We start from the raw sequence: 14,201 nt of genomic DNA on the forward strand, positions 1-14,201 counted from the left end.
GTTTGTCACCTCATATCTGTATTACCTGTATGTGCATTGCATACTATGTTCTTCACTAGGAAGATTATTTAATTGAAATATTTGTGAAAATGAATAACTTTAGACTTGGAAAATCTCTTTTCTAGATTAAATATAAGACACCTCAACCTATAGGAGAAGTATATTTTGCAGAAACTTTTGATAGTGGAAGGTTGGCTGGGTGAGTATTCATTCAAGAGAATGTTTTGATTTATTAGCTTTTTTGAAGTTATTAGGTTTTGACCTGTGAAAATTACCTCTATTACAGATCTAAAAAAAAAATTAAAGTAGTTTAATTGACAATGTAAATCAGTACTTAGTATATTTTTGTAATTGATAGAATGTTTAATTTGAATAGTTATTTATTCAAAGACAATATACTAATTCTGAATGTAAAGATGAAATTTATCATATTTATTCATTCTGTAGGACAGATATTAACACTCTTTAAGTTCAGATGACAAATATGAGTACTGTTCTACTACAATAATGGAAAAAACAAAAATTAATATTAAAATGATTATTATGTGTCAGATGTCCTAAAAAGAAATAGATAATTACCATATTTAATCCCCATTTTACGAGTGAAGAAACCGAGGCTCCTTGTACCTTACCTGTGATCATACAGTTAGTAAATTATAGATTCCAAATTCGGTTTAACTCTAGTCCTCCAGGATTATGTGGTGAAGGCATCCTTATTTAGCATCTAAGTATGAATTTATTGTTGAATGAAAAGTGACTGTATTGGGTGATCTTTTGTTGTGTTTCTGTATGCATTATATCTATAAGTTGCTGATTTTATTGTTAATGACATATATGTATGTTCAACTTTGTTTACAGATGGGTCTTATCAAAAGCAAAGAAAGATGACATGGATGAGGAGATTTCGATATACGATGGTAAAATATTTAAGTATTAGATATAACCGGTATGGCCTGGAGTTCACTAACCTTTGAGATTATATTTTTGTTAAATGGTGTTGGCTGGAGTCCCCCATGCTGCCTCGCAATAAAATGTTCAGTCTTTTATCTTGTCCCTCTTCAATATTTCTGAAAACCCCTTTGCTATTTCTGAAAATCTCACTCCTAAGCCAGTTAATCTAGTTTTCCAACTGAACAGTTGAATTTTCATTCTACTGCTGGTTAGTCTTTTGCATTTCCTGAAGCAGTATTTCCCAGGCTACTGTTGTCTCTATGGTTTCATCTCAAGCCTAGACACACCTAGATCAAATTATAATTTATGGTAAGATTCTCCTAGCAAGTAAAAAGCAGAGGATAACTAATGAGAGCTACAAGATATGTGGCTACTTCTGGAATCCTCATCTCCAGGCCTATATCCATTATCATAGGGTGTCTAATAGGATTATCTTCAGTCTTAGCTCTAGAAAGAAATGTCCTATAGGCAGAGGTCATATTGTCTTCCGTAACAGGACTACCCTAGAGTATGACCAAATATTTTCTTCTTTGTGATCTAAAAACCAGCCTCCTTGATTGTTATATGCTGAATCACAATCGGCCTCTTCTCACAGTGACTGATAGTGGTAATGTCTTCTTTCTCAGAGGATCTCATACTCATAAACATGTGACCTTGCGCCCAGACCCCAATAAGCAGTTACATCACAACAGCAAAACAGATAGTATGTTGGATGTCAGCTGTCTGATTCCTTTTCATAGTTTCTGTTTAGTGTAAGATAAAGGTCATACCTGCATGTCTTCCTTTGCATCGTGTTCGCCATCCCAGCAAATCCCCTGTGCATGCATACACACACACACACACACACACACACACATATGTGTGTGTGTATGTGTATATATGTCTATATGCTTATCTAGTCCAAAAAGGACACCACCTCATATGCACAGAAAAAGCAGTAGAAGCAGTAGTGGGATTGTTGGACAAATAGTAGATCTGCTTTCAGTTTTTTAATAAATCTCCATGCTGTTTTCCATAGAGGCTATATTAATTTACATTGCACCAGCAGTGTATAAATGTTCCCTTTTCACCACATCCATGCCAATTGTTTTTTGACTTTTTAATAATGGCCATTCTTACAGGGGTAATGTAGTATCTCATTGTGGTTTTAATATGCATTTCCTTGATGATTAGTTATGTTGAGCATTTTCTAAACATGTTCATTGGCCATTTCTATATCTTCTTTTGAGAAATGTCTAATTATGTCATTTGCCTACTTTTTGATGGGATTAATTTTTTTCTTACTGATTTGTTTGAGTCTCTTGATTCTGGATACTAGTCCTTTGTCAGATTCACAGGTTATTAATATTTTCTCCCACTCTGTGGGTTGTCTGCTTACTCTGATGATTATTTCTTTTGCTGTGCAGAAGTTTTTTAGTTTAATTAGGTCCCATTTATTTATTTTCATTTTTGTTGCATTTGCTTTTAGGTTATTTGTCCTGAATTTTTTGCCTAAGTCAATGTCTAGAAGAGTTTTTCTGGTGTTCTAGAATTTTTATGGTTTCAGATCTTAGGTTTAAGTCTTTAATCCATCTTGAGTTGATTTTTGTATAAGGTGACAGGTAAGGGTCCAGTTTCATTCTTCCACATGTGGCTTGCCAGTTTTCTCAGTACCATTTATTAAATAGGGTATCCTTTCCCTAATTTATGTTTTTGTATGCTTGGTCAAAGATCAGTTAGTTGTAAGTATTTTGCTTTATTTCTGGTTCTCTATTCTGTTCCAGTGGTCTGTGTGTCTACTCGAGACCATTACCATGCTGTTTTGATAATATGTCCTTGTATAATTTGAAGTCAGGTAATGTGATACCTCCAGATTTGTTCTTTTTGCTTAGGATTACTTTGGCTCTTCAGGCTCTTTTTTGGTTCCATATGAACTTTTGGATTTTTTCCCTAATTCTGTGAAAAATGTTGTTGGTATTTTGACAGGAATTGCATTGAATCTATAGATGGCTTTCTGCAGAATGATCATTTTCATGATATTGATTCTTCCAGTCCATGAGCATGGGATGTGTTTCCATTTGTTTGTGCCATCTATGATTTTTTTTCAGCAGTATTTTGTAGTTCTCCTTATATAGATCTTTCACCTCTGTTAGGAATATTCCTAGGGATTTTTTTTTTTTTTTTTTTTTTTTTTTGCAGCTATTGTAAAAGTTACTGAGTTCTTGATTTGATTTTCAGTTTGGTCGTTGTTGCTATGTAGCAGTACTACTGATTTGTGTACATTGATTTTGTAACCTGAGACTTTTATTGAATTCATTTATCAAGTCTAGTAGTCTATTGGATGAGTCTTTAGGGTTTTCTAGGTATGCGATCATATCATTAGCAAACAGTGATAGCTTGACTTCCTCATTTCCAATTTATATGTCCTTTATTTCTTTCTCTTGCCAGATTGCTCTGGCTAGGACTTCCAGATAAAGTTGTTACTTCTTAAAATAAGACCTTTATAGCAGGCAAGGGGCAAACTACAAGTTAGTGATAATACAATTCACCATCAATGTGAGAGAAAAAAAACCAGGTACCTTTATCTTTTTAAAAAAAAATAATATGACCAAATTCGGGGGGGTGGTGAAGAAAAGAAACTTGGAAACTTAATAAAAACACACACATTTTTAAAAGTCTAAAAATGTATGTACAATTATAGACCAAAAATTAGCCCTCTTTGATTTATAAGACTGTGTCTGGTTCTTGCATTATTTTTCTTAGAAAGAAAACAAAAGGATATAAGAGCATATGTAATTCAAAAATGCTTATTAATGAATATTTTGAGTTGACACAATACTGGAAAATAGCCAGTTTTTGCTGAATTGAATTTTCTTGGAATAGGCAATACCTATAATTTTCAAAACACAAGATTTTACACAATATGAGTTGATTTTCTATTCTAAAACCGGTAAAGGAGTAAAGTCTAACACATAACTTTTGGGCTACAGGTAGCCCACCTAGCTTTGCATTGTATGTGGCCCATAATCTAATTTCAGGAATGTCCTGATCTTAACATGGAAAATTGTAACCCAGAGAAGGCCTAACTCAATTTTGCCTTGTTATAGCTTAGTGCTTATGCGGTGCTTTGCTGCCTTCCTGGCCAAAAGTTCTGAGAACTGATTAGTGTAGCCTGAGAAGGGTTTGTGTGAATTAAGCATGCAGTTTTCAAAATGAACTTTAAATCTTTACAATAACTGTTGCAAGAAAGAAAAGTAGCTGATGAGTATTGTGCATTTCAAAATAAATAGACTACTCATTTTGTGTTAAGGATGCTCTTTGTGTCATATGCAGTTATAAATATGTCATTTTAAAAATACAATATTGACCCTATTGAGACAAACCACATTTCATTGATTAAAAACTCTTTCATAGAAAAACCAAACTAATTCAGCTTTAAGAGTGACTTAATTAGACACTATAGTGTTTGCTATTAGTTTTCACAATTTTAGTTAAGAAAATGAAATAATTCCTTGATAGAAAAAAAAAGATAAATGAGCAGGCATACATATATAGTTGAAGATATTTCCTGATTTAAAATTTTTATTTTTCCCAAGTCAGCCTTCCTGGAAAAAATTATTGCTCACAACTGCTGATAAATAATTCTTAGGTCAGTGTTTTCTGTTTTAGTTTAATTTGCTTTGCTTTATTTTTTTAGGAAGATGGGAAATTGAAGAATTGAAAGAAAACCAGGTACCTGGTGACAGAGGATTGGTATTAAAATCTAGAGCAAAGCATCATGCAATATCTGCTGTATTAGCAAAACCCTTCATTTTTGCTGATAAACCCTTGATAGTTCAGTAAGTGTTGCTATATTTTGGAATACTTTTTCTGAATTTTGTATTAGCTTTGGCTTCTGAATATAGCTTGTATTTTGAAAATGGATGTAAAAATCTAGATCTTCCTTTTCCGTTTCACTTAGTTAAATACACAAATGTGCATAGACACACAAACATACCCGTGTCTTTAATGCAAAGCAGGTAAATGATAAAATAATATAAAGATCAACCATTCTTATGGCCTAGAACTAATATTTATATTTATTTCAAGGAATTGTATGTGGGCTATTAAGCAGTGTATTTCCTTTGGTCTGAGTTTTGTATTGACTAAATGAGGAGTAAATAGTTTGGCTCTCTAAAAAAAATTTAAAAATTATGTGATATATACTGTAATATATACAATTCTGCTGCCATAAACTATATAATGCATAGTAAAAATCATTTTTGTTTTACTCTTAAAATTACTTCTTATCAAACTATTAAACTTAATATATTCAGAATAGAATCATAAATATTGCTATTAAACCAGTGATAAGATTCAAAGGCAGAAAGTTTATTTCGAAAATAAATGTTTATGAATACCAGTGTCTTTCAAGCATGGACCCCTTTTAAAGGTCACATTCTTATAGATAATCCTTTCCTTCAACCTCTCCACCGCCCCATTATGCCTGGCATGGTGCCTCATGTGTATAATCCCAGCACTTTGGGAGGCCTAGGTGGGCAGATAGCTTGAGCCCAGGAGTTTAAGACCAACCTGGGCAACATGGCGAAACCCCAGCTCTACAAAAAGTTTAAAAAATTAGCCAGGCATGGTGGTGCCCAACTGTAGTCCCACTAATCTGGAGGCTGAGGTGGGAGGATAACCTAAGCCCAGGAAGTGGAGGCTGCAGTGAGCCAAGGTCACACCAATACATTGCAGCCTGGGTGACAGATGAGATCTTGCGTCAAAAAAAAGAAAAAAAGAAAAAAAAAAAGGAAGACCAAGAATTGAATAGCAGTCTTTCATGTTTAAAAACAATTCAAAGGAGAGTGAATGTTTGTCTCCTCTTAATATTGATAAAATGAAATGGGGTAAATAAAATGAAGAGATTTATATTAAATGCTATAAATGCTGATTTACAACATAACTTTACTATAAAGCTGCTTTTCCCAAATTGTGTACATGTTAGTATATATGAATAAGATGAAGAATATCCTAACTTAAAAAAATACGAAGTAAAGGCCTGGCATGGTGGTTCACACCTGTAATCCCAGCACTTTGGGAGGCCAAGGTAGGTGGATCACGAGGTCAGGAGATCAAGACCATCCTGTCTAACATGGTGAAACCCCGTCTCTACTAAAAATATAAAAAATTAGCCGGGCATGGTGGTGGGTGCCTGTAGCCCCAGTTACTCGGGAGGCTAAAGCAGGAGAATGGCATGAACCCAGGAGGCAGAGCTTGCAGTGAGCCGAGATCACACCACTACACTGCAGCCTGAGTAAATGGGCAACAGAGCAAGACTGTCTCTAAATAAATAAATAAATAAATAAATAAATTTTAAATTTAAATGTATAAAAGGAAGTATGTTAGCTTATTAAAGACTGAGAAGTTCTGCACATGAAAACCTGTTTTCAGCATTACTACTGTGTTTCCCAAACATGTTTGATCACATAAGTTTATTCTCCCACCTAACAATAACTGCTATTTCATGGAACAATTTGAGAAATGATACTCTAAAGAAATTAAGGTTACCATATACTATGCATATGCCCTTGGTTTTCCTGTGACTGGAAGTTTAGCAGCAGTCAAGCTGTATGATAAACATTTTGTTGATCCTCTAATCCATTGTGAATCATTTATACTAGGTAAAAGTTAATTATTTGAAAACTCTGAAAGTTTACAGTATAAGAAATGGACAAAGTGATTGAATCTAGGCATAATGGAGCAATGAAACTATGTTCACACTTATGAAGCCACTGTACAAAACATTTTTTCCAGTTCTTACCTTTTTACAGAACGCTCTGTCCTCAGATAACCTATTATAAAGCAAAATCTTTTTAATTTTTTTCCTGAAAACATTGACCTTTAAGTCATATCATGCACCATGTCTTCTACTTATAGTCTTCAAATACTTAAATTCCATGAAAAACAAAATTTTGTCAGCTATTGCTTAAAATAAAGATAAGACTTTGAGGAAAACAAACTGTCTTCCATTTAAAAAATGAAAAAGAACAAAAGAATACCTTCCTTCTGATTATCATAGAAGCATTTTGAGCATGTATTTGCCCCTCATGGGGCATAATATCCTTTAATCATCATAACAGTCCTTTAAGGTATAAGTATGGGCCATGTCTGCATATTATAGATGAGCAAATAGAGACTTAGAGCTTAAATGACTTGCCCTTACCCAAGGAGTCACTAGAGTAAATGGCAGAATCAAGAATAACTCTCAGGTCATTTTGTCTTTAAAGTACATGCATGTAGCCACTGTTGTAGATAGCTTAAGAAATAAAGCATGGTACAAAGTATAGGGGGAAATCATACCTTTCAAATCAGAGGTACTTAAAATTTTGTTTCCTCTGTTTTTTAATACAAATTAGGTATACCAATTGAGTTCAAACTGTTAAAATTTTGTATGCTATCATGTTTTACCTTCATGTCACTAAATTTCTTCAGAAACATTTACAACTATAATCCTTTATTAAAATGATCATCATTTCTGGTTGTTTCTCTAGTTTTCATGTCTTTTTGTTTTCATTCATTTAATGAAATCATAACCTTTTTTGTTTTTACTGTTTGACAACCATTTCCTCATTGATTTCTGTCACATATAATTCATTAATTTAACCAAAAAAAAAAAAAATCTTCAGTAAGTCTATGCCTCATTGCCGTAGCAAGGCTATTTCCGTTTAAAAATTACCAATAAATTTAAAAAAACGAATTTACACTGTGTTGTAAATTCGTAAGAGACTCTCATGTTCATTCTTTTAGCTGTTATACTAAACAGTGAAAATTTCCCATATCTCCTGGCTATTTAGGTCTGAAAGCCAGCTTATTGATTGAGATTATTAATCTCTTTGCTGGACCTATTTAATTAAATGTACAACTTATTTAACATGGAAAGGTGTAGTGAACTCTAGGTATCTAAGATCATTAGCAATTTCTTATCTTGCTGTAGCTGTGGTTCTTATGGCCTTTGTTTTTTCAGTTTATAAAGTATAAGTATAGTGCCTACCTTGTCAGAATTTGAAATCTCCTGTTGTAGTTTTAGTCACAGTATCTTATTCTTAATTTATCAGTTTTGATGGAAAAAAATTTAAACAAATTGATTGGTTTGTCTGCAGTTGATTGTAATCATTCTATTTTTAATATTTTAATGGTGTGTCTTGTATTACAGTAGTAGAAAACTGTTTTTGCTTATTTCCTATAGGTTGTAGATATGCTTTATATGAGCTTTCTGATAATGTAAAAAAATTTATACTTACATGAATTGAAAATAATAACATTAGATTTTAAAGAGCAATTAGTAATTTTTATTTATCAGTAGCACGGTTCTTTTTCCCTTTATTCAGATATGAAGTAAATTTTCAAGATGGTATTGATTGTGGAGGTGCATACATTAAACTCCTAGCAGACACTGATGATTTGATTCTGGTATGATATTTTAATATTTAAGAAAACCTTATTAAAGTTAATAAGTATTTTTAAGGAACAATTGATAAAAGTGAACATTTTTATCTTCAACTGAAATTGAAAAGAACTGTAGATATCTTTTTTCAATGTGAATTTATATAGCTCTTACAATTTGCCTTCAAGTTTTATATAAAGCTGTGTTACTTGAAGGCATCAATTTTATAATCTTTAAAGACATGAAAAAGTTTACCATGTCTGTAGGACAAAAACTTCGTGGTACTTATAAATTCTTTTGAAATATAGCTTAGAGGTATTTTCTTTACAGAATAAGACTCTTGTTTGTTTAGAGAAGTATAACAAAGTAAAGCAGTGAAACAAAATGGCCAAAGAACCAAATTAAAAGGGGTTAGTAACCCATAGAAAGTAACTAATTTTTAAAACTTTTCATGATGAAGTAGCTTTATACTTCTAAGAGGTTGTATTAGGAACATTGGAAGGTTGGGGATATTTCTTACAGCATTCTCCTGTAAATGGCTGTTTCAGACTTTCTGCATATAACAGAAATACGATAGATGAGACATCAGGGGTATGTTTTTCAGAACACATGTCTGTACATAAGCTATGAAATGTGGATGGAAGACTTTTTCATATACTACTCATTATTATTAGGATTAAGTGAAGGAGAGACCATTGTAGTATATGTTGGAGCTCTTGTTTTAGATGAACACTTGAAGGTAGGATGACAAAAAAATCTAATGCCGAGTATTTCTATAAGCACTTTATCTGATTAATTCACTTAATTCTCAGAGAACTCTTGTAAGGTAGGTATTACTATCATCTCCATACTTCAGAGGTGATGAAATGGAGGTACAGAGAGCTTTAAAAAATTGACTCATGGTGACACACAGCTAGTTTAAGTGGCAGTGATAGGATTTGAACCCCAGTATCTGACTCCATACCCCATGCTGTTAACCACTGTGCCATGCCAAATAAAGAGAAATGCATGTCCCCCTGTCTGTTTTTATGTCTGAATAAATCTCTCTTCATCTTGTCCTCAGAGGGTCATTTTCTGATATCTTCCTAAATAATAGTAATGGGTAACAATTTTAGTCTTAAGGCCATAAATATGCTTTCCTCTAATGCCCAATTCTCTCAATAAAATATTAGTAATATAGATTTACATAGAGAATTGAAGCATATTATGATGTTGCTAGAGTATTTTCAGCTTCTTTCCTACATCTTCAGGAAGTAGTGTGTACTTTAAAAAATCTATATTGAAGTAAAATTTGTTGTTTTTCCATGTCCTTTATTGTCACTTGTATTAAATAGCTAGATCTTTGGTGAATTATCATTTAATATATTTTTATAAACTCTACCCATTGGATAGAATACAGAAATTCATTAAATACTCTTTGATTCTGGACTAATGCCAACACTCATCTCTCTTTGAAGGAAAACTTTTATGATAGAACATCCTATATCATTATGTTTGGACCAGATAAATGCGGAGAAGATTATAAACTTCATTTTATCTTCAGACATAAACATCCCAAAACTGGAGTTTTTGAAGAGAAACATGCCAAACCTCCAGATGTAGACCTTAAAAAGTTCTTTACAGACAGGAAGACTCATCTTTATACCCTTGGTATACCCTTTCAATTCATTCATGTATTCAAAAATATTTGCTGACTATTGATATATTCATGGCAAGTGCTTTACGAGAAAACAAACATGCACCCCATCCTGAAGGAGCTTATCTTTTTCAGAAAATAGGACACATATAATGACAGCACAGGTAGAAAATAAAGTGCCATATAAGAGAGATAAGGCACAGCTAAGAGTTCACAAGCAATATTACTTCCAGCTTAGAGACTTGGAACAAAGCTAGGAAAGATTATATTTGAGCTCATCTTGAAGTACAGATAGAATGTGGAAGACAGTAGGGTGAAAGGACATTTTAGACGTTGTGACAGTGGTGCTGTAAGAACAGAAAACTAGAAAATAAAAAGGAAGACGCCCTTAATGCCAGACTAAAAAGTTTAGACTTTATCCTGTAGGTAGTTGTGATTATTGTTATGTTCTACCTCATGTTGGTTGTGGCATGTACTTCGAAAGGAAAAGCATTGAGCAGCCATATATTAATATACTTAGGTAAATAGGAATTTGCATAGCTATGGGGGTGAGGGACATTATAAGGAGTTGTTTCTCCCATTCTCAAGTATAATGTCTGTAGAGCTCTGGTGGGCCACTATCAAAATCAGAGCATATTGGAACCTAATAGGACATTTTGAAATGGCCCTATCGGCTTCCTTTCTCACGTCTCAACTCCACCCAAGATTAAAGTATTTCAATCTGTTTCCCTAAATGCTGCAGTTGTAGAAACATTCATTTTGTCTGCTAGGGCAATGCCCATTTCATCTTCAATATCAGATGTGATATAATAAACATCTTTATGAAATAATTGAAAAATAAAACTGCATTTTGGGGAACACCAAGTAAACTGTAGAAATAATGAGAAAATATAACTAGAACAGAATAAATGAATTGTTTGTGTTATACTTATAACACTTTAAGATTGTATCAAAAAAATTAAATGCTGAAAAAGATTAGCTTGTATCTTGTAACTATAAAAGAGTGAAGCTGACTCGTTATGAGTCCCAGAACAGAGCTATTTGGTATTATTTTTTATTTGAGAAGTAATGGAGCATTCTATTGTAAAAAATGCAGTTTAAAAAAAATTTTATCTTTATTTAGGAAATATATCTGGTGATTTTAGAATATTTTGGTTTACTACATTGGTTATTCCTCTGTTTCTGGTTGGGAAAAAAGCTTTACCCATGGAGTTAAGGGTAGTTACATTATTTAGAAGATTATCTTTAAAGTATACATCAAAATGATAACTATAATATATTTAAATTTGTCCTTAGTGATGAATCCAGATGACACATTTGAGGTGTTAGTTGATCAAACAGTTGTAAACAAAGGAAGCCTCCTCGAGGATGTGGTTCCTCCTATCAACCCTCCCAAAGAAATTGAAGATCCCAGTGACAAAAAACCTGAAGAATGGGATGAAAGAGCAAAAATTCCTGATCCTTCTGCCGTCAAACCAGAAGACTGGTAAGCAAATAATTCGGTAGCAAAGCATTATTTGGCATAACTAGGTAATGAAACAACATGTAAGTGAAGTTTACAACCAATGAAGTTTATTGTTTTAAACATCAGAACTACTTATGTTTAGTATTTTGGGTGAAATATATTCTAAAATAGATTTTACACTTCCCTCCCTGTTAATATTTTTTTATTTCTATTGATAATGATGTTGCATTTTTCAATATATGTTTATTTTTTATGTTTTCATTGCTGTGGATAAAAAATTGCATAAATCCAAAATACCAGTGCTTTAATTTTCAGTCCTAGTTGGATCTTTATTGTGCGTATGTGAGAGACCGAGGTGGGCAGATCACCCGAGGTCAGGAGTTCGAAACCAGCTTGGCCAACATGGCAAAACCCCGTCTCTACTAAAAACACAAAAATTAGCTGGGCATGGTGGTGGGTGCCTGTAATCCCAGCTACTTGGGAGGCTGAGGCAGGAGAATTGCTTGAACCTGGAAGGCAGAGGCTGCAATGAGCCAAGGTCGTGCCACTGCACTCCAGCCTGGCGACAGAGCGAGACTGTGTCTCAAAAAAAAAAAAAAAAAAAGTACGTTTGCCCTTAAATGAGAGAAACCACATATAACTGCCTCATTCTGATTGTTGAAATGTGTTAGAATTTGTTTTACAAAGTACTAAAAGAAATGCTCCATTAAGTTTTAACTTTTGGTTGCTCTGAGCACTCAGAGACTCAAGATGACATTGATATCAGGCAAACACAAATCTGTACATTTGTAGAGTTCATCTTTTCTGTTTATTTTGTAATTCATTTGGAAAATCATGAAGTGGCCTCTTGTTTAAAATGTCTATCTTTCTGTAATGATGAAAATTATATTAGTAGTTCAGTACTTTATGTTTACATACTTTAGAATTTACTAAGTGTTTTGTTTTTGTTTTTGTTTTTGTTTTTGTTTGAGACGGAGTCTCGCTCCGTCACCCAGGCTGGAGTGCAATGATGCGATCTCGGTTCACTACAGCCTATGCCTCTGGGTTCAAGCAATTCTCCTGCCTCAGCCTCTTGAGTAGCTGGGATTACAGGCGTGCACCACCACGCCCGGCTAATTTTTGTATTTTTAGTAGAGATGGGGTTTCACCATGTTAGTCAGGCTGGTCTCAAACTCCTGATCTCATGATCTGCCCACCTCAGCCTCCCAAAGTGCTGGGACTACAGGTGTGAGCCACCACACCAGCCTAAGTGTTGTTTTTAAAATGAAAATACTAGAATTAAATAAGCGGGGTTTAAAAAATTATATTGGAATAGGGAAGAACTTTCCAAATATAAAATCCAAGAATCCTTTAAAAATAAGTTCAACTACATGAAAATAAGTGATTTGTATATTGCAAAAAAAAAAAAAAAAAAAAAAAAACCCTCTGTAAACTATTTCAAAAAACACACAAGAACCAGGAAAAATTATTTTCAATCATATAGCTGACAGAGAGCTAATTTCTTAATATAAAGGTGATGAGCTAAGAAAAAATAGTTTTTATCTATCACTTATGCTACTAAATGTACATTCAAAGTTCAGTGAGATACCAATTTTCACCTATCACATGGGCAAAAATCAAGAAGTTTGGCAACACTCTTCACAAAGACAGGAGAAAATAAGTACTTTTGCATGCTGCTGGTAGAACTGGAAATGGAGTGTAACCATTATAGAAAGTAATTTGGATGCTACTATCAAAATTTAAAATGTCCATAATCTTAACAATTATATTTTCACAGGTAAGAAATGGCATATATTCTAGGACATTCACTATAGCATTGTTTGTATTAATAATAGTAAAATTTTGGAAACACTAAATGTCCTCCAAGAGGAGATAAGCTAAATAAATTATGGTATATCCTCAAGTAGAAAACTATGCAGCTGTTAAGAATGAAGCCATATATATATATATATGCTCCAGCCAGGCATGAGCATGGTGGCTGTCTCTACTAAAAATACAAAAACTTAGCTGGGCGTGGTGGCAAGTGCCTGTAATCCCAGCTACTCTGGAGGCTAAGGCAGGAAAATTGCTTGAACCCAGAAGGCAGAGGTTGCAGTGAGCCAAGGTCGCACTATTGCAATCCAGCCTGGGCAACAAGAGTGAGACTCCATCTCAAGCGAAAAAACAATAATAATAATGGAGCTCCTAGAACAGTCTTGACACATAGTAAGCATGCAATATGTATTTGATGAATGAGTTTTTAAGTAACAAAAGCAAGGTCTAATATATTATGTATAGAATGCTATCATTTGTATTAAAAAAGAATGTATACATGTGTGCATGTATGCATAGAGCACAACGGGGAATATGTACCAAAAATTGGCAAGTTAGCAGAAGATTTAGGTGGGTGGTAGATGAGGACAAATCACAGGCACAAACAAAAGAGAGGGAAATAATTTTATGTGGTACCTTCTGAGTGTTGTAACATATGCATTTTTAAACTTTTTGAATAATTAGTAATTAATATAAAACATTGTATTTACAGGGATGAAAGTGAACCTGCCCAAATAGAAGATTCAAGTGCTGTTAAACCTGCTGGCTGGCTTGATGATGAACCAAAATTTATCCCTGATCCTAATGCTGAAAAACCTGATGACTGGTAAGCACTTTTCATCTTTAAATGTCTATTTTAAATGTTTCTTACGTGCATTTTTGTTACTAGTTTATATGACTGATCTGAGACTTGAGGTTACTGTATTTGCTTT

The 14,201-nt window shown here is 33.5% G+C and overlaps 1 protein-coding gene across 2 annotated transcripts in view; it reads left to right on the forward strand.

The window, feature by feature from the left end:
* Nucleotides 1-14,201, forward strand: part of CLGN (calmegin) — a 32,072-nt gene that overhangs the window by 10,670 nt on the left and 7,201 nt on the right. For both annotated transcript variants that reach the window (XM_021938806.2, XM_021938805.2), the window contains 7 exons: nucleotides 126-199; nucleotides 859-917; nucleotides 4,628-4,769; nucleotides 8,301-8,382; nucleotides 9,814-10,006; nucleotides 11,289-11,478; nucleotides 13,982-14,095. In XM_021938806.2, the coding sequence (XP_021794498.1) occupies nucleotides 126-199; nucleotides 859-917; nucleotides 4,628-4,769; nucleotides 8,301-8,382; nucleotides 9,814-10,006; nucleotides 11,289-11,478; nucleotides 13,982-14,095 (854 nt within the window). The remainder of the gene's footprint in view (nucleotides 1-125; nucleotides 200-858; nucleotides 918-4,627; nucleotides 4,770-8,300; nucleotides 8,383-9,813; nucleotides 10,007-11,288; nucleotides 11,479-13,981; nucleotides 14,096-14,201) is intronic.

This window comes from Papio anubis, chromosome 3, assembly GCF_008728515.1.
Source record: "Papio anubis isolate 15944 chromosome 3, Panubis1.0, whole genome shotgun sequence".
Taxonomy (NCBI): Eukaryota; Metazoa; Chordata; class Mammalia; order Primates; family Cercopithecidae; genus Papio; species Papio anubis.